The following is a 20,371-nucleotide window of genomic DNA, read 5'->3' as shown; positions in this document are numbered from 1 at the left end:
AAAATAAGCATTGTTACAATGACAACAGTTTTCATTTTTTGACCTTTCTGAAGTATGTTATGCTTCAATTCATCTTTTATTTTCTAAGATTTTCACCGGAAGTATGACTAGCTTGACAATAGCTGTACGGGACAGAGCGAGCAGCCGCTGGTAGTGGAGGTAACCTGTTTGTACCTCTTCTTCATATCGTCCTAAACGCTAAACAAGGCTGTGGGTCAGATCCTGGAGGACAGAAGAGGAACAAGAAAAGTTTAAAGTTTAAACAGCGGAACATAAAGAAAAACACTGAGTGGAGCAGCGGCTGCGTCCGGCGGTATTCATCATTCAACTGCGTCCAAACTGACGATTGTTTTTCCAGTAAGCTAGCAGGGTTAGTGCTGTATGCTTCCCTGAGCTTCCCACACTTACTGAAAAGTGTTACATTGGGGAAAAAAAGAAGTGAAATGTGTCCAGTGATACCTCATGGTAAGTTCTTACTGGGTCTTTCTTTGTTAAGTTTCATCTCTCCAAACTTTTCCATTGAGAGTGAGATTGTTACGCTGCCGCCTGTGGAACCAGAGGAACTTTAACCATGAAGGAATGTAGTAGTGTTTAAATAGTCAAACATGGAGTTCTTGGTCAATTGTCTTTATGTGGAATTGAAGTGTTTATCTCTGATGCTTAGAATCAGTTGTGTCACATTTGAACAACATTTCATTTAAACAAGGAGATCTTAAATAAGTGTTTTAAACTAAAGTGGCACAGCTAGATCAACTGCTGCCATTTAAAAATGAAAAGAATGATCCGCCAGTAAACCATCAGGTGCAGAGATTGTGATATGTTCTAGGCGGATTAGCTACTAGCCTTCCTCATTTCATGAATCAACATGGATTAATAGTAGAAAGCCTCTCAGTGGAAGCATGGCTCCACACTGCAGGGAAACAGATCCACAGATCAACCTTTAAACACTGATGGAGAAGCTGCTTTTAGTCTGCCTAAAAAGATGTTTGTCTGGTGGACTGGATATTCTAAATATTCATTCCAGCTGTTTCTGATTAGATTAATTATTATATTACATGAAATGATTGGTCTCTGCTTTCTTCTCTGTTCCCCTTCCAAACGTCGGCATCCTTGTCTTTGTGGCAGGTCAGAAGTTCACTTGAAACAGCATCCCTATAAAAACAGTGTGTTGTCTATAGTATGCTGCTTAACTCTGATGATGCATCATTTTCTTTCAGTCTAAACTATGACATAAGTCTGATGAGTCATATCTGATCAGGCTTATGTCATTATTTTCTGTATATCTGAATAATCTATCAACTGTTAAATGTCTGAATTTCCCAGAGCCTAAAGTGATCAAATCTATAGCACATAACACCTAAATATATTCTATTTACAACAGCCAACAGAGACAACAGTAGAAAACATCACATAGTTACATTTATGAAAAGAGGGAAATTCAAAATAGCTGAAGATGACTTTTCTTGTGAAGTAGTTACAGGGATGCATTTTTTTTGGGAGGGGGCTTTTATTGTGATAGTGAGGTAGCTTAACCTTAAATGTTTTACATTTGAGAGCTGTAAAAACACCATACACATTTCTTTTAGCCTGACTTTTCCCAGTGTGACCCACTGTATACAAAACAGAAATAGAAGGCTTCTTTTTCTCAATTTTGTACAGCTCATATACATTTTATAGTATGCAAATATACAGATAAGATAAGATATAGCTTTATTGGTCCAACAGTGGGACTTTACAGTATACAGCAGCTTCATTAAACATTGATCAAACATGTATTAATGACTGATGGGGAATTTTGTAGAGACTAATTATGAGTCATGATGAACAGTATGTGAGGATTAAAGGAAAGCATTTCCAATTGCTGCTTCATAATAAAAGCATCTACATTTCTTTTAGCTGATTCACAAAAAATATTTTTCAGTGTTTGGCTGGTAGGAAACATTTATTTTGAAAATGTAATACATTTGCCACCGAACTTAGCAATGCTTTAAGTGTTAAATAAAACTGGACTGCAGAACCAGATATGGACACAGCAGTCTGTATACTGCAGGGAACAATGTGAGCTGGAAGATGAAGAGCTGCACTTTAATACTCATCTTGCCACAGTGTTTTGTGGAAAGTGATGCCCAGTATGCCGCTTATCAAAAAGTGGTACCACAGTAGATAATAATTAATCACAATCAAACAATCAACTCCATCTATTACTGCTTACCTTCCATTGTAATTATTCCACACTGACCTCCAATAGTTTTTTATGGAGCAGCTTAAATCCTCATTTGATAAAGGTGAAGTGGTTGAAGAGCCTGAAGTCATACTATACTATACTGGAACTCCATCACAGAATTGGTTGTTGCTCTATATTCTATTAGTCAGAACCAAAATGGGGAAAACTATTCTCTTATAATAAAGCACCTTATACATGGAACAATCTGCAAAAGGCCTTAACATCAGATCAGCTGTTCTAAAGCCTTCTCTCAGACCTTGTTTTATTTGATTGTAAATGTTTTTTTACTTCACTGTATCTTGATTGTTGAACTGCATTTATTCATTTTTTTATTTCATATTATTTTATTTTTCCTAATATTTTCTTTTATCTCTCTCTTTTCTTTTCTTTTCTTTTCCTCTCTTTTACCTTTGTTGTGTCATGTATTGTTGTGTTTTGACACCATTGTAAATGAGGATTCCTTCTCAATGATCTTTTGAGGTAAAACAAAAGTTGATAAATCAATAAGAGATTGGGGCAGTTTTTTCTGGATCTTAAAAAGGCAGTGGACTTATCGAACCCTGATATTCTCATTTATAAACTTCACAAATGTAGTTTTGCTGATAGAAATGTTATGAGTTAAAACTGAAGATGAATGGAGAATGTATCTAACAGTTTTTTTTCTGTCATGTGATAATGTTCTTTGTTACAGCAGGAACTTGCCTGTAAATGTGTGTGTTGACTCTTGCTCTTGCGTGCAGGGCTCCATGTGATGGTGTGAGGATGGGACAGGGTGGAGCTGGCAGTGACTGCAGCCCTGGAGGCTGATGAACCTGCTCCATCGGCCCGTCAGGATGCACATAGCTTCAGTGGGTGTCAGTAAGTTCTGCTTCCTGTTTTCCCTCGTCTTCTGTGGCCTCCTGCTCCTGCTGATCCCTGCACTCCAGCCTCAAGCTCGCCATGCGGACCTGCCTCACCCCCGACCCTGGGTCAGACCTGCACAGGTGGGCAAGGCCTCGACCTATACCTTACAGCAAAGTGGGGTCCCTGCAATGTCCAGCCATGACAGGGACACGGACTGGACCACGGGACTGAACAGGAGCTCAGTGTTGCAGGAGGAGACTGATATGAACATAAATGATAACCACAATGACAAGAAAGGCACAGGCTCCAAAAGAAACCCAGAAAGAGGGGCTCCACGTGGAGGGAAGGTTGGCAGGCTTTCAGGCTCCAGGTCACGGGACGTTTTAGAGTTAAAGGACATTTTTATTGCAGTGAAGACCACCAGGAAGTACCACAAGTCCAGACTGGAGCTGCTGATTCAGACCTGGGTTTCCAAAGCTAAAGAACAGGTGAGATGGATTTCTGTGAGTCTTTTGCAGGATTCTTCAGTTTGATTCAGTTTTCTAACTGAAATGTTAAGGTGATGAACCCATCTTTTAAATTTCAGTGCTTCACCCTACAAAACACACATCTGCATCTCTAACTCATGTGCTCATGATTTCACTGATAAAACAATCTTTTGTCCTGCAACTCATTTCAATATTGTAGCTATTCCTCCTGCCTCCTGTTATACTGGTGAATATTGGATTGGACAGACAAAATATTGTAGCTAGAAGGGATGCATCATTGCCTCACTCCAACATGTCCTGTTCATGGCAGCAAAACATTGCACTGTGGGTAGTTTAGTTTGGCATGTGTTACATCTACACCACCAACTGCTGTTGTCTTTCTTTTGATATTTATACCCTCTGATAGTTTCTAGTTAAAGCATCACTTTACAGTTAAGTCCTCACTAACTACTTTGTTTACTGACCGGTAGCCAGATTTTCCAGCTCTGATTATCCAATGAGAGTACACGTACTGAATGGTCATAGGTTATTTAGTACAACTGTCAAAATCAAGACAAGTTTTTTGGGCGTTCATGTCTGATAAGTATTTGTATCAGTTATTCTGTCATCAAACCTTCTTATCAGCATGTGAATGCACCACCAGGAAGGATTCACAGATCACACTTTAAACACTATGATGATAATGATAAAATGACTTCAACTTTCAGCACACACCAGGTTTAACTTTGGTTTCATTTAGTTGGTTTTGATAGACTGACCTGAACAGTGGGCCCATGGAAGACAGGAAAGCTCATTAAAACAATCCAGCACTTCTTGCATGTATTAGGAAACAGCAGTTGGTAATGTTGTAAACACAGAGGATTTACTGGACTGAATAACTACTGCAGTAGTTCTCTAACTACACAGTGCTCACTGTAGGGACAACCTGAAGGCAGAGCAGCACAATGCTATCATATTACACTTACACACAGTCAATCAAACACTGTAGTACTTAAAGATAAGATAAGTTTAGATCAACTTTACTTTATTGTTCCAAAGGAAATGAGTCTTGGACTAAAAGTGCAGAATACTGCACATGAACAACATACATGACAGACACAGTGACAGTAACATAATAGGGTTGACATGGTTTCACAGTATTCAATTGCATATTGCACATAGTTGAATATTGCATGTATCCCTAGGTAACCGTGGACTTAGTTGAATATTATTTATTATTGTGCACACATGATACATATGTGTGTGTGTGTGTGTATATATATATATAGCATAGCACTGCCCCAACCCCAGATCATAGCGCTGCCCCCACAGACTTGTACAGTAGACACTAGGCATGATGGGTGCATCACTTCATCTGCCTCTTTTCTTACCCTGATCACTCTGGAACAGGGTCAATCTGGACTCATCAGACCACATGATCTTCTTTCATCGCTCCAGAGTCCAATATTTAGTCTCTCTAGTAAATTGAAGCCTTTTCTTCTGATTAGCCTCACTGATTAGTGGTTTTCTTAAGGCTACACAGCTGTACAGTCCCAATCCCTTGAGTTCCCTTCACATTGTGCATGTGGAAATGCTCTTACTTTCACTATTAAACATAGCCCTGACTTCTACTGTTGTTTTTCTACCATTTGATTTCACCAAACCTTTAAGTTTGGTCAAAGAGTGGTTCAGGGAGCAGGAGACTTCATTTTCACACATGGATCCACCACAGAGTCCAGACCTTAACCCCATTGAGAATCTTTGGGATGTACTGGAGAAGGCTTTGCTCAGTGGTCAGACTCTCCCATCATCAATACAAGATCTTGGTGAAGAATGAATGAATATTAGAGTGTGTGACCTTTTTTTGGGGGCCAGGCAGTGTATATTGATAGAGAGAGAGAGCTCTGTCCCCTGTTGTTCACGCCAATAATAACTTGAATACTGATGATTTGTCAAAGGCCAGGATTATGAAGTTATTGCTGGCTTAAATGTATTTATAACTGTTGTCATAGCAACAAGTTAGAAAATCCAAACCAGCTAAAAATAAAATAGACAAAAAGTTCATTCACAGTTAGAAGGATGAGGAGCAACACTTTTTAATGTGAACCCCCAAATATGACCTGGTTTTCAAATACAAATGACTCCTTAGAGGTCTGAGTGACATCTTAAGTCAAGTGGTAGACTTAAGATGATAACTATCTAGTTGATCTTTAGTCTGAAGAAGAGCACTGAGCTGGAAACATTACTTGTGGTATCTTATTGAATCTACCTGCATTGGGAGGTGCAGTGTTTGGACTTTTTTCTAGCTTAAAAATGTATGAAAGGTTCTTTCATGACAAGCATAGATTTTCTGTACTTTGACTGAAACAGTATAGGAATACTGGGTTATGAATATTAGGTTATATATAAAGGGACATTTATATAATTTTCTTTTCAAAATAAGAGAACACTATTCAAGACGACTTAATCTATGATGATCAAATCAATCCTCTGACTGTGTCCCATTAGCTGGATGAGAATGAACAGGATCATTTTGAAGAACAGGATTTGTGAATGATGTGTTTCACAATCAGCTGATGCTGTTTAGATTCATTTAAAAAAAGCAAAAGATGAATTTGTGATGAAAATGATATGTATTTGAACATAGATTCAACACAAATAAATCATGTTCAGCTCCCAGTGCAAAACACCACTTAAACAAACTGCTCAATCCTGTGGTCATAAGCACTCTCCATAACTCATGTTACCCAACAGCTGAACCATCCAATATGGCTGCCAGGGGTGTGATCCATATTAATTCATGTATTGTGATCGGTAAAGCATTCAGTTGCACACTGACAGCAGATCTATAAAATAAATAAGCTGTTGCATGTAGCGGCTCCTGCGGTGACAGAGGAAGCAGAGGCCTTCTCAACAATTTAGGTTTTTTACACTGATGCTAGTGTTAATAAATCTAGCTCTAGCCTCAGGGATTTGCTTCATCACCACCAGAGATTCCTCGCTGATGCGGTTAGAGTTTGTCCTCATTGACATTTAGTTGAACCACAGGACTTTTTTAAAGATAAATCTTGACTTCACCCTGCATCTAGTTCATGCCAGAAACCCTTCTAGCATTGTTTATTGACGTCACTATAGATAAATTGTGTTTAAGCATCATATTAAAATGAGTAAATGTTCCAGAGGAAGCTGAAACTGTGAGATGAACTCCAACACTGTTAATGATAGAATCTGAGCCTGGACTCTCTTCCAATATTTCAGAGCAGCTTCATGCTTGAGTTTGACAGCATCCTTGTTAAAGTCAACTTTTAAACCAAAAAAATGAAAAAAAAGTCCTTAATGTCTTAAAGACTGTGTAAAGTGAATTCAGACATTTTCTTCTAAACACATTAAATATGTCATAAATGTATTTCTAAAAAATGTGTAAAAAGCATTTCAACCATTTAGATTTGAATTGTGGAGCTAGACTTCACAAACTGTGTTTCAACATTTCTGTGTTCAGGATTTAGTGGGCGGGTCTGAAAATTAGCATTAGCATAAACCCGCCCCTGCTGCTGTAGAGGTATAAATACATTCAGCACACACTACTACTACTACAGTCTACAGTTAGCCAGTTAGCTGAGTTAGCCGCCGAGCTAGCAGCTGAGTTAGCAACAGAAAGCTCTCAGATGTAGCGTCCATGTTTCTGGTAGAGGTGGTGACTTTGATTGACACTTGGTGACACTTGGTAGGGGGCGGGTTTTCTGAGTTTTACACAACTTTGAAGCCTAATTTCATATATTTGCCTATTTTTCATCTGCACTTAAGTAACGATATCATCTGCTGATGAAAATCAGTTGAGTAATTGGACCTTGAGTGGAGAATGTTTTGTCAGTTGCTGTGTCCAAGCTTAACAATGAAGAGTAAAGCTCCACTTTTTTAAGCCAACCTGAAAGAGAAGTCCTCAGAGAGCAGAGAATAATGGAACGTTTATGAATCTTGCTCGCTTTAAATGGGGAAGAACTTTTTCTTGTAAAAAGGGAACTTTATTTTTCTCTAGAAACGTTCTACACTGATGACCTCACTGATGGCTTAACAAAGTTACTTCAACTAGTTAAATGCTGTTTGAAGAAGAAGTGACACCCAGCACACGTGTTTCATCATCATAGAGCCTGCAGAATTTTAATAATTGCACACTCATAGTTCCACCAGTCACCCCTCCTTCATCAGATTTGAATGAAACTGTGTGTATGTTCAGGTGATAGTGTGGGATATCACCAGTGAGTTTAGTCAGGATTGCTCAAAAGCATCTTGAGTTATGTGTAAATATGTGATTGCATTGATCCATGCTTCAGATGTTGGTCTTTGTTTATTCCATAGAGCATGCACACAAGTTTTACCCCAATTGTGTTTGCTGAAATGTGTGGCTGGTGGACAGAATTTCTGTGGTTGAGTTAAAAATGTCTTGGTAGGGCTGTTCCTAAACAATGATTTCTAATGACAAGACAAATGGTTCATGACTTATGGCCAATATTGTTCAGTATTGTGGATGCTGTGACTCTGATGAGCAGGTTGGCACACTGTGTGGTAGATCCTGTCACCACTGTATGAATGTGTGTGAATGGATGAATGTGGCAAATCAAACTTTATAGAAAATGTTCTGTGTACGTATAAACAGTCCTTTAAAAATGTTGCACAGGGTTAGGGTGAGAGATCAGTCATGGATACTAGGGCTGGGCGATATGGACAAAATCAAATATCAAGATATTTTAGACCAAATACCTCCATAATGATATTACAACGATATTGTAGAGATGACTATTGATGCTTTTACTAAATTAATTTTTCCACCATTTTGAAATTTTATCATTCATGACTATTCAGTTAAAAGATTTTCTGTAATTTTAAACATTGAGTTGAACATCTATTTATAGATATTATTTTATCATTTTATTTTACTCTGTTTAATTTACAACATAATATACATTTAGACAGAGCTGGACATGTTGCACTAATGAACATTTCAGCAGAAAACGCAATAAAATACATAAATAATTCCTTGTTTCCAATGTTTCTATGCTCTCATCATGATATTTTGTTGCCATGGTATTTTAATGGGTTCATGGGAATGACCCTCTTACACCGTTGGCTCAGACATCAGGAGCAATTTCGGGTTAAGTATCTCACCCAGAGACACATGGACATGTGGACATGTGGACTGAAGGAGCCGGGAATGAAACGGTCCATCTTCTGATTAGTGGACGACTCGTTTTACCTCCTGAGCCACAACTGCCCCAAATAACATTAGTAGTGTGTATCTTTTGTAGATATGCACATGTTTCTCTGTTTCTAAGCTAATGAGTGTCTATTAGTAATAGAGGGAGTAGGGGAAGTTATATAGGTGCTACTGAATGAGGATAAAAGACAGACCCAAGGCTGTGTTGAGCTTTCAATGATCTTGTCTACAACATTTGACTTTGTACAATCAGAGGTTGTACTGTAACCTCTGATTGTGTGACTGTATGACTGACTGTGTGACTGACTGTGTGACTGACTGTATGACTGTATGACTGACTGTGTGACTGACTGTGTGACTGTATGACTGACTGTATGACTGTATGACTGACTGTATGACTGTATGACTGACTGTATGACTGTATGACTGACTGTGTGACTGACTGTGTGACTGTGTGACTGTATGACTGACTGTGTGACTGTGTGACTGTATGACTGACTGTGTGACTGACTGTGTGACTGTGTGACTGTATGACTGACTGTGTGACTGACTGACTGTATGACTGACTGTGTGACTGACTGTGTGACTGACTGTATGACTGTATGACTGACTGTGTGACTGACTGTGTGACTGACTGTATGACTGTATGACTGACTGTGTGACTGACTGTGTGACTGACTGTGTGACTGTGTGACTGACTGTGTGACTGTATGACTGTGTGACTGACTGTATGACTGTGTGACTGACTGTGTGACTGTATGACTGACTGTGTGACTGTGTGACTGTATGACTGTGTGACTGACTGTATGACTGTGTGACTGACTGTGTGACTGTATGACTGACTGTGTGACTGTGTGACTGTATGACTGACTGTATGACTGTATGACTGTATGACTGACTGTGTTGCAGCTGTGACAGAATCTTTGCAGGTGTCATAAACTGACTTTGTTTTACTTAAGTAGAAGAATGAAGATGATATGTTTGAGCAGTTCGGGGGGGTTGCAGAAGCGCTCTATAATTAACAACAACTAAACAGACAATAGAAGAAGTAAAGCGACGTGTCCAACATTATTAATATTTCTCCACCAACATGACACAATCTGTTTCCAGCACACACACCAAGTCAAATGTGAAAGGAGGCAGGCTTTGGATTAGAGTAGTCTTAAGTACTTTGTGTTAAATTTAAGTAGCCAACACAGAAAGCTGGCCAGCTCTGTATTGAGAGCTGTTAGGAGCAATTAGTAAGTCCCACTACCAGACAAAGAGCCTCAGTGTGGTGAGAAGGAGCTTTAAACTGCCCCACTTCACAAATGTCACAGTCACAGAGGATGGAGGAGTTCCAGCTCAGTTTATGCTCCCAGTATCAACAGCTCAGCTCACACAGGCTGTAAGTCCAGCTCTGTTGTGAAAGGGCTCCACTGTACGTCTGCTCTGTGTTAAACACCATCTTCTTCTTTTACTGCTCTAACATCAGTAAAGTCTGCCCCCCCTCCATATTTACAAGTGCCTGTAAAATGAAAAGCTGCTATTTAATGTCAATGTGTCAGGTAGTTCTTCTGTGAGTGGAAAAGGTATCCTCACATAAAAAGACAGATGGATTGTTTTTTAATAAGAGGTCAAGTAAAAGTAGGTGTTTTTAAGGTGTAGCTCATTTGATGGTGTATGAAGGTTACAACCTGCCTGTAGGCCTCTGCAGAGGCTCTGCAGAGGCTCAGCATGTCTGTCTGTAGAGAATCACTGCACTATCACACATCAACTGGAATCCAGATGTTTTGGTCGTACTGTACAGCTGTGACCTATGCTCTCAGGTATGACTGTTCCTGTCATTTAATATGCCAAGAATGGAATCAATGAAAACTATCAAGCCTCAGACATAAAGCAGTTGACATTCCTCCCTCGTGTAAGAATGGTCATTTATGGTCAAATTTGAGGCAAGACTCCGATACACACACACACACACACACACGTGGAGCAGAGTGTGTGTGTGTGTGTGTGTGTGTGTGTGTGTGTGTGTGTGTGTGTGTGTGTGTGTGTGTGTGTGTGTGTGCATGTGCGTGTGTGTGTAAAAACATGGTTTTGTGATAGTTTTGGCTTGTTCTAGTCCTGTTTAAATGTAGGCTTAAATCAGACTTCCAAAGACATTATAAGACATTTTTAACCCTTACATACTGTTCATGACTGTTCTGACTCATAACTACTCTTCATACCAAAACACATTCATAAATTCCTCATCAGTCATTAATAAATGTTTGATTCATCTAATGGAAAAAAATACATTCACAAACACTATTTTATAGTGCAATCTGATGAATACAACAACATGTTTGAATGCTGATTTTGGAGTTTGTTTAATAAACTTGTACATTTGCATATATGACGTGCACACATTTTTTTATTCTTTTATTATTAATTATTTTATTTCCATTTTTATATACTGTGGGTCACATTAGGAAAAGTCCAGCTAAAAGAAATGTGTGTATAGTGTTTTTACTGCTCTCAAATGTAATAATTGTGTGTCAAATGAAATCCTGAACAGTATGTAAGGGTTAACTTCAGATGGATGCAAGCTGTCACAGGAGATGCATGGACTTATGTCTGTGCTTCCCAAATACAGCCATAGTGGAGGAGGACAAATGTGGAGTGAAATTAAAGCTGAATGTACCTTTATCATATCTGACATTTAGACTCTTGTAACACAGGTGTAACTAATAACTCTAGTATTGAAGGATTGAAGCCATATTAATGTGATCAATTCTTCTTATGCTGTGACAAGTCAGAAAGTCTGAAACATTCCCGGGAACAACAGCTGGGAACAGTGCGTCTTTGTCTTTTCCATTTGGTAACGATGAAGAAACTAGAACACTCTGATGCTGGCATGCTATCAAGATTTCTGCAGAAAACATGTCAACTATGAGATTGAGAGACCTCAGACAGGCAGAATAGAAATAGTGATGCTCATTAATCAGACATGTCAGCCACTACATGAATATTCAGCAGCTCTCTTGTTACTCTTGAGTTCACAGTCAGTATAGCAGGTGAACTTTGTGCCTTTTGTAATTCAAAACTCTGGCAGTTTCATATGTTGAACCTAAACAGAAAAGATCATTGTGCTTGACTAATGACTTCCAGAATCACTGCCTGTTGATAAAAATGGGATCATTGTACAGAGCATGAATGTGTGTGTGTTTGTGTGTTTCAGACCTACATATTCTCTGATGGTGAAGACAAAGAGTTGCGGATGAAAACAGGTAAGAAGCTTGACAATTCTCACAGGAAGAAATAAGAAATCTGGAATGTTCCCTCAGTCTTTTATGCAGCCATGTTATCAATCAAATCAATCAATCTTTATTTGTATAGCGCCAAATCACAACAAAAGTCATCTCAAGGCACTTTACACATAGAGCAGATCTAAACTTTAATCTATAATTTCATTAAAGGAGACCAAACATTCCCACATGAGCAAGCACTTGGCACTATATTTTGTATTGACCCAACAGATAAGTTGAAACATGAAGATAATTCATTCAGCATTTCTCAAACAGGATTTCACATTTTTGGTGCCAAGTACACATTTTTCAGATAAAGCAGATGGAAGGAGAGTAGTAACATTTATGATGTACGTTATGCTCAAAGGTTATTTACTTCATATAAATCATCTGAAACCAACATACAGTGTAATGTGGTGCAGGTACAGTAATATATGTACACTGAGGTGGGTTGATATGGTTAGATTTAGAATTGGTTCATTTTTAATTGAAGCCAAATAAATCCTTCATTTGGAGCACAGAAGCACAGCAGTAGGCATGAAAATGACTAATGGTGCTAAGTCAGTGGTTTTAATGGTGTTGTTTATCTGTTTACCTCAAACCTCACACTAGGATACAGGTAAGATAAAGTGTCTCTAACAGACAGCTTAGTTTATTTGATATGTCATTAGTTAATTTTTATTATTAAGTAATACTCTGCTGTTTTCTCCTTGCTTATAGAACTATTTTTTCATAGTAATATTATAGTTTTATTATAGTAACCAAAGAGAAATGCTTGAATTCATGTTTACATGTAATACGTTGTCATATGTAATTTAGCATGTAGACAAGATGTAAACTTTTTATGGATTTTAACATTTATATGCTTATAAATGTGTTAAAGGAGCAGTGTGTAGGATTTAGTGACATCTAGCTGTGAGGCTGCAGATTGTAACAACCCCCCTCCCCCTTTTTTTAACTTGTTGTTGTCTTGTTAATCAGCTCCCACGTCTAATGATTCCTTGTATGTGTTTTATGTTTTACCCTGTAATATCTGTTAGAATTAGTTTTCAGGCAGAAGCAAATATAAAAGTAACTTAAAGTAAGTAGACATGATGCTTGGGCTATGTCTGAGTATTTTTAAACCTTTGAGTAAGATGTTTGAAACTCAGCTTGACCCTGACCCACTTGGTGCTGTACTTGGTTTAACGTCAGGAGAATCTCGGGCTCTTCTACCAAACAAAGCCTATGTGGTCATAGCTTTCACCACACTCTTTACAAGATGTTTCATTCTAACTAAATGGAAGCAACCATACCATCCGTCTTTCACTCATTGGTTCAAGGATATAATGTACTTCTTAAAGCTAGAACAATTAAATATACACCTAAAGGGTCCTTTCAAACATTTGTTAGTATATGGAGGCCCTTTCTAGACTTTTTTGTTCTTTTCCCCCCTAATTAATTTGATTTAATTAATAATGCTTTACTTGTGATCATTGTCTTCTTCATCCATACATACATTAACCTGTGACCCTACTGGGTGGTATTATATCATCTTCATAAAGCACTTTTGTATTGGAGGGGTGGTTGGGTGAATTGAAGTCATCCACATATGTCTTTGACACTTCTCTTTTATGTGGAAACTCTTTGAAAGTAGATTTCCAAACCACCCTAGTTGTGACATGTTCTCTCTATTCTTGCAATATCCTCACCTTTTTATTGACCCTGTGTGTGTGTGTGTGTGTGTGTGTGTGTGTGTGTGTGTGTGTGTGTGTGTGTGTGTGTGTGTGTGTGTGTGTGTGCTGTCCTCTGATGTCTCACCTCTAGGAGCTAACATCATCAACACTAACTGCTCAGCAGCTCACACCCGCCAGGCTCTGTGCTGCAAGATGTCTGTAGAGTACGACAAATTCATCGAGTCTCAGAAAAAGTGAGTGATGACTCATCTGAACAGACCAAACAGCAGTGATGCAGTTAACTAATAATAACCAATAGAACAGTGACTTAAGACACTTCTAGCAGCTGATAGCAAGTTCTTCTGGGATTTATCAGGTACTATACTTAACGTGTGTGTGTGTGTGTGTGTATGCCCGTATGTGTGTGTGTGTGTGTGTGTGTGTGTGTTTTACAGGTGGTTCTGCCATGTGGATGATGATAACTATGTGATCCTGCCCAGTCTTCTGCGGCTGCTCTCCTCCTACCACCACAGCCAGGACGTTTACCTGGGTCGACCCAGTCTGGATCATCCCATAGAGGCTGCAGAGAGGGTGAAGAGTGACGGATCGGTCAGTTACCACATCCGATCAGGATTCACTCACTCCACTAATTGACAGTCCTAACTATTTTTTTCTTTAGGCTACTACTACCTCATATCAAATGTGGTCGTTTCATTTCAGGTGTCGGTCAAGTTCTGGTTTGCTACAGGCGGAGCAGGTTTCTGTATCAGCAGAGGTCTGGCTCTGAAGATGAGCCCATGGGCCAGGTAGGTCACAACCCATTCTGATTCACACTGTTGTACTCTCTGAGATCAGCATTTTGACTGAAAATTAACTTCTCAGAAACGATCCAGCCTTGCTTTTAATATAAGAACCAAGGCCTGAAAGCACCCAAATCACTTAAGAATGATTATTAAAAGAATGTTTCAAATAATGTCTTGAGATAACCCTCATACAATGTGCATTGACTTGTTACAGTATACTTTAGGTGTATCTGGCTAGAGAAACAGGCATATTTTTGCACTGCTGGAAGATAAATACCTACAATCCTCTCTCTGTCTCAGCAGCAGCTCTGCATGTTATACTTTTCCCCCAGATTTCAGCTGACACGTGTACATTTTTGCAGTCCCACATAGTCCTAAATTACATATTTTAACTAAAACGAACTATTGCACTTGACTGTTAATTTGCTAGTGCTAAACCTGTGTTGCCCATAGTAAATGCAGAAAAACAACCTTTAAAAAGCACCTTTATTCTTATTCATGAGAATAAATACTGACATTAACAATGACACATATAGACAATAGTACAATAATAAGCTTAAACAAGAAATGACAGTTGTAATAAATGATTTTCTCACTCGCTCTGTAGGAATGTGAGTTTGGAAATAGACTGCGGGTGTGAAAATATGCTGTGTGATGGGTGTTATGGCTGAAACTTGGTCTTGTGGTTTCAGTTTGGGGAATTTCATCAGCACAGCAGAGAAGATCCGACTCCCAGACGACTGCACCATCGGCTACATCATCGAGGCGCTGTTGGAGGTCACTTTAACACACACACACCTCTTCCACTCCCACCTGGAGAATCTACAGAAGCTGCCCACCGACACTGTGCTGGAGCAGGTGAATATGTGTATTTATAGAGAGAGTGAGAGAGACTTTGAGGAAATGAGTCAGTGAGAACTAGCTAGGGAATATTGAGTCTTTTCAAAAGTTTAAATAGTTTTTCCTCAGATGATGAAATGAAAAGATAGAATCATTCATGATATTTGCATCCTGCAGTAAAGTGAATGTGTTTGTATTGTATGCTTGTTTTGCAACAGGTGACTCTCAGCTACGGAGGCTTTGAGAACAGAAGGAATGTGGTCAGCATTGTTAGAGGCTTTTCACTGGCTGAAGACCCAACAAGGTAAACACACTAACACACTGATCTGTTGCACTGTTCCATGGCTCAGTCCAGCAGTTATAGTTATCATCATAAACTATATCTGTGAGAAGTCAAAGGAGGGTTCAATGAGTGTACTGAACTAAGTATAGGCTTTTATGAAACATGAGTACTGGTTCATTCAGGTGATGTATATCTGCAGTGTTCTGAAGCTGAACTCATGTTTATGGTAATGTGCTGCTCAGTGGTGGTAGTCCACTAAACCCCAGCTCTGAACACTGATTGTTTTATCATAGTTCAGCCTCCAGAACTAAGCATGGTAGGAATGTCAAATGTTGGATTGTTCTGTATGTTGAAGTGTTTAGCAGATGGAGCTCTAATAAGATACTCAGTGCTCTGTATCTCAGGAATTGTGTCTGTTTTAGAGGTTCAAAAGTCTAAAAACAGAACAGCAAAAGTGTAAGAAATGAATTAAACAGTGTTTAATCTGATCTAACATGTCCAGCTATAACCCAGTATAATGTACTGGTTTCAGTTTATTGATGGTGAATACATTCATCTAAGGTCTTTTGCATCAATGTGTTATGTTAAAATGAATTTATTTTTTATTCTGTGCTATAATCTGAGGGCTAACTAGCTCCACATTGCTATAGAAGAAAAAAGATGTTTCTTTATTTCCATGTCTTCTTGGGACAAGTGGATTTATTCTGTCAGTTAATATAATATCATGTATATGCCCAACAAATGTGATCTTTATTTTAGATTACAGTTTTTAAATGACTCAGCTGCTAACAAAAAACCTGACTGGAACATCAATACATCATACAATGTTCTTTGATTGTAGTTGAATTGATGAACTCTACACTGTTTTACATAGAAATTCCTTTAGCACTTTCTCTTGTAAACGTTGTTACTATTTCTCTGACTCTGTGTTTTCTCATCCTGCAGGTTTAAGACAGTCCACTGCCTTCTGTATCCAGATACTGACTGGTGTCCAAAGCTCAAACCTCGCCACAAAAACTGAAAGTGGCTGTGTTTTTAATCCTGCTAAACCTTTATCACACTGCCTCATTTCACGCTTCATTTCATAGATGCACAGTGCCAGACAGTGTTAGTAGGATGTTTCACTTTTTGTCATGAGGCAGAGCTCATCGATGGGCAGAACTGATTCAGTAAGTCATTAAGTGAAACCTTAATAGATGGAGCCAAAGAATGACTTTTTGTGACTAATGGAGAAAGCAACTGGGTGAAGCTAGTTGCTCTTGAGAGTTGTTTTTAACACTAACCTCAATGTTCCTCAGTAGAGCAGTCTCCTGGGTAACTTAGCCAAATTACATGTTTATGTCTCTGCCACCATGTATAAATATTTCCATGTAAGTCCCAAAAAATCATATGTTTGTCCTTGGTTTAGTGGCAGGAAATGCTACACTTTCCTTGTGTGGCCTTTGAGAAGAATCCAGCTGTGTTCCTGTTATATTGTTCTGACCATCAGGCCAGTTCACATCTGACTCCTTGTTGTAATTTAGGAATAACTTGATTCACTTGGTGTTACTCTAAAACAGGCAGTTGAGGTTTAATAACACTCCCTTTGTTGATGTGTTAGCACAGTTAGTCACTAGAGTCATGAAACCAGTTCTGCACCATAGCTGTTAAACTGCAGATTAATTGAAAATGTTGAACACATTTCAACCTCAGAGTTCACTCCACTGTGAGTGGTGCAGCTTGTACCCTAAACATATGTACAAGTCTTTTATCCAAGGTAAACTTTACCAATAATCCAGCCAGAGAATAAGATATTATCTAAAGCACAATGATGGAAGCTATAATCTTTAGTGAGTAAGTTGTTGCTCTTCAACACTTGCCATATATACAATACTGTGCAAAGTGAGGATGCTTTCAAAGCTAATACCATGAATACTTTTTTATCAATGAAGTTAAAATAAAACACAGTGAACAGAAGAAACCTAAATGAAATGACCTATTTGTGTTTAAAACAGCAGGTCTGTTCATGTAATCTCAGACTGACTCCATGATGGCTGGAGGTTTGGGCTTGTTATACTACAGAACACATTTGGGACACTGCATTATGAATAATAATCTAAACATCTAAAGTGCCTAACATTTTTGCACAGTAATGTATGTTGAAAGAATTGTAGGTGACTGTGAAGCAAGACTTTCTAAGAGGAACTACACTAATAGACCCAGTCTCTATTCACTGTGGTTTAACTGAACCACCAGAGTGAGTTATAAGAAGTCATCTAAAATCTAAAGCTATATGTGCTTATGAATTGCTATAATATTACATTCATGTTTGCCTGATAGTTTAGTTCTGCACCAAAATACAGTGGTTCTATAGCTCTACCAATGAGATCATGTCTATGAAACATAGTGCTGAAACACTTCAGTCTCATAGTGTTCTATTACTGCCCAAACATCCACAACATTTTAAGTCATACATGTGAGTTTAATGAAAAACCTGCTTTTGGAATGAGTAATGTTTGAGGTACTTTCAGAGAGTGTGAGATGGCTGAAGTGAGATTATCATAATTATTTGGCAACAAACGGTATTGATGTTTGATATGAGCAGAAAGAGATTATGGTTGGGATATTGACAGAGAAACCTTGTATAATGTTTCAGTCTCTGTCTTAATTGTTGTGACACCTTCATATTCTCAGCCAGTTACCTTTTCCTTTTCTTTGTATTAGCCTTTTGTCTAACAGGCCTGTGTTCATGGTTTTGCACTACTTTGATCTTATGTACAGTGCCAGTTAAAGGTCTGGACACACTTTCTCATCCAAGGGAATGAGGAGGTGTGTCTGGTACTGGAACTGACTGTTGTTACATGTTAACTGTTTGGTTTAAATGTGAGTGAAGTTCTTTTCTTTCTTTTTTTTTTTTGCTCTTATTTTTTTTAGTGTAGGTTGTAGTTGCAGCTTTACATAATGTGTTTGTTGGAGTTAGACTTGAATGGGTGGAGCCAAAGATATCTCAACCACATCAATGTGTAATTTGGTATGATCCCCAGATCATGAATATCCATACCTGGTCTCTAATCATATAAGTGAGTTAAAACTTCACATTGAGCAACACTAACAGCTGGATGTATAACCATGGTGTGCTCTCAACTGCCATTCATTCACCATCAGAAGAAATGATATTTTTTCAGCTGCATGTGTAGCAAATGATCAGTGTTTGTTTCAGCATGTTTGTATTGTTGGATATGATGAACACTACAGCTTCTACAGGCTTTACACCTTCACTCTTATTGTATTAGCCACACTAGCTGCAGAGCTCTAGGGATGGTCATGTTTCTCTGTTGCACCACTTAAAGTTTTGTACAAACACTCATGATCCCCAAAGTATGAATCCTAATAACTTAAGTGAATGTCTGACTTTATATGTTGACATTTTATGTTATGTATTACTATGAAATTCTGTACAGATATTCAAGGTCTTCCACAGGATGAACCCTCATGACTGGTGATTTCTAAGCCTCATCTAGCGCCACCAGCAGGTCAAAGCTTTCACTTATGTAGTCATTTATCTCAACATCAACTACATGTATTGGAATAAAATGCATGGTTCTCAGATGATAAACCCTAACTTCTGTTGGTCCAACACTTTGGTTCTGACTGAAATAACTACTAGTTGGGTTGCCATGACATTCTGTACAGATATTCATGATCTCCAGAGGATAAATGTAACTGTCTTTGGTGATCCAATGACTTCAGCAACCATGAGATTGGTATTTGTGGTTTTCAGTGAAATATCTCAACAAATATTTGATGTATCACCATGGGATCTGGTATGGACATTAATGTTTTCCACAACATGAATTGTAATAACTGATGATCCTTTCATTTTCTCTAGCGCCACCAGCTGGTCAAAATGTTAACTTGTGTAATACTTTGGTATAACCTACTAATGACACTCCCATTGGCCTCAGTTGTGCTGTGATGAACATGGTAATAATGCTTAACCTGCCATTGTGAGCTTGCTGACAGTAGTATTTTGCTGACAGTAGTATTTTGCTTGAAGTGCTGAAGTACAGTCTCACACTTTCTGGCTTGTTGCTTGAAACATTGGATGCAAAATGTAAGAAATTTCAAGTTCGAAAAGTAAGTTCAGTTATGATGCCTTATGTGAATACGTACTAATTGAGAACTTACTAGCAAATGAAGGAAAAACAATGAAGTCCTTACAGACATTATTTTATATCCAGACCAGCACTCCTGCTTTGGAATTCATGTTTTTCCAGTTGGCTAACTTGTACTCTGATAAACAGGTTCTTTGGCTCCTCCCACTTAAGTTACACCAGTCGCTGTCAGTATTCCTGCCTGTAAAAGGTATTTGTGTAAAACTCCAGTCTACCTTTTTTTTTTTTTTTTTTGCACACAAGTCTAGAATCCAAAATCCAGAGCATGTATGTCACTGCAGGTCAGTGTCTGAGACAGTGAGAGATGTGTTTTTGTAAAGCCTTTACCACTGATGTATTATTATGTTTCCATAAGAATAAAACCTTTCAGCATCATCAAGTGTTTGACTGTGTGACTGTTTTATTATTGAACTGCTAACACCATTTATAACTTACACTATACTTTGACAGTATTAGTCATTTCACGGTTAATGACATCATCTATAATTGACAGTATTACAGTCATTTCATGGTTAACGACATCATCTTATAATTGACAGTATTACAGTCATTTCATGGTTAATGACATCATCTATAAGTGGAATATAAAAAGATGTAGTCCAGAGAGCTGACTACCTGTAATCA

At 38.4% G+C, this 20,371-nt stretch overlaps 1 protein-coding gene across 1 annotated transcript; it reads left to right on the top strand.

Moving 5' to 3' along the window:
• The first annotated feature begins 165 nt into the window (after positions 1-165).
• On the top strand, positions 166-16,835 carry rfng (RFNG O-fucosylpeptide 3-beta-N-acetylglucosaminyltransferase). The gene is made up of 9 exons (XM_053340958.1): positions 166-465; positions 2,965-3,555; positions 11,946-11,994; positions 13,819-13,921; positions 14,123-14,276; positions 14,388-14,473; positions 15,163-15,328; positions 15,529-15,614; positions 16,539-16,835. Exons 2-9 carry the CDS (start codon positions 3,031-3,033, stop codon positions 16,612-16,614), a joined length of 1,245 nt encoding a protein of 414 aa, XP_053196933.1. The 5' UTR covers positions 166-465; positions 2,965-3,030; the 3' UTR covers positions 16,615-16,835.
• The last annotated feature ends 3,536 nt before the right edge of the window (positions 16,836-20,371 follow it).

The sequence above is a fragment of the Scomber japonicus genome, chromosome 20 (assembly GCF_027409825.1).
Source record: "Scomber japonicus isolate fScoJap1 chromosome 20, fScoJap1.pri, whole genome shotgun sequence".
Classification (NCBI taxonomy): Eukaryota; Metazoa; Chordata; class Actinopteri; order Scombriformes; family Scombridae; genus Scomber; species Scomber japonicus.
The sequence above is the reverse complement of the archived record's forward strand: the minus strand, read 5'-3'. Positions and strand labels throughout refer to the sequence as shown.

Bases quoted from the DNA above. Each gene is read 5' to 3' on its own strand.
- rfng (XM_053340958.1), top strand. From the start codon at position 3,031: ATGAACCTGCTCCATCGGCCCGTCAGGATGCACATAGCTTCAGTGGGT. The intron at 3,556-11,945 runs GTGAGATGGATT...TGTGTGTTTCAG, and splicing joins TTTCCAAAGCTAAAGAACAG to ACCTACATATTCTCTGATGG. The intron at 14,277-14,387 runs GTCAGTTACCAC...GTTTCATTTCAG, and splicing joins GGGTGAAGAGTGACGGATCG to GTGTCGGTCAAGTTCTGGTT.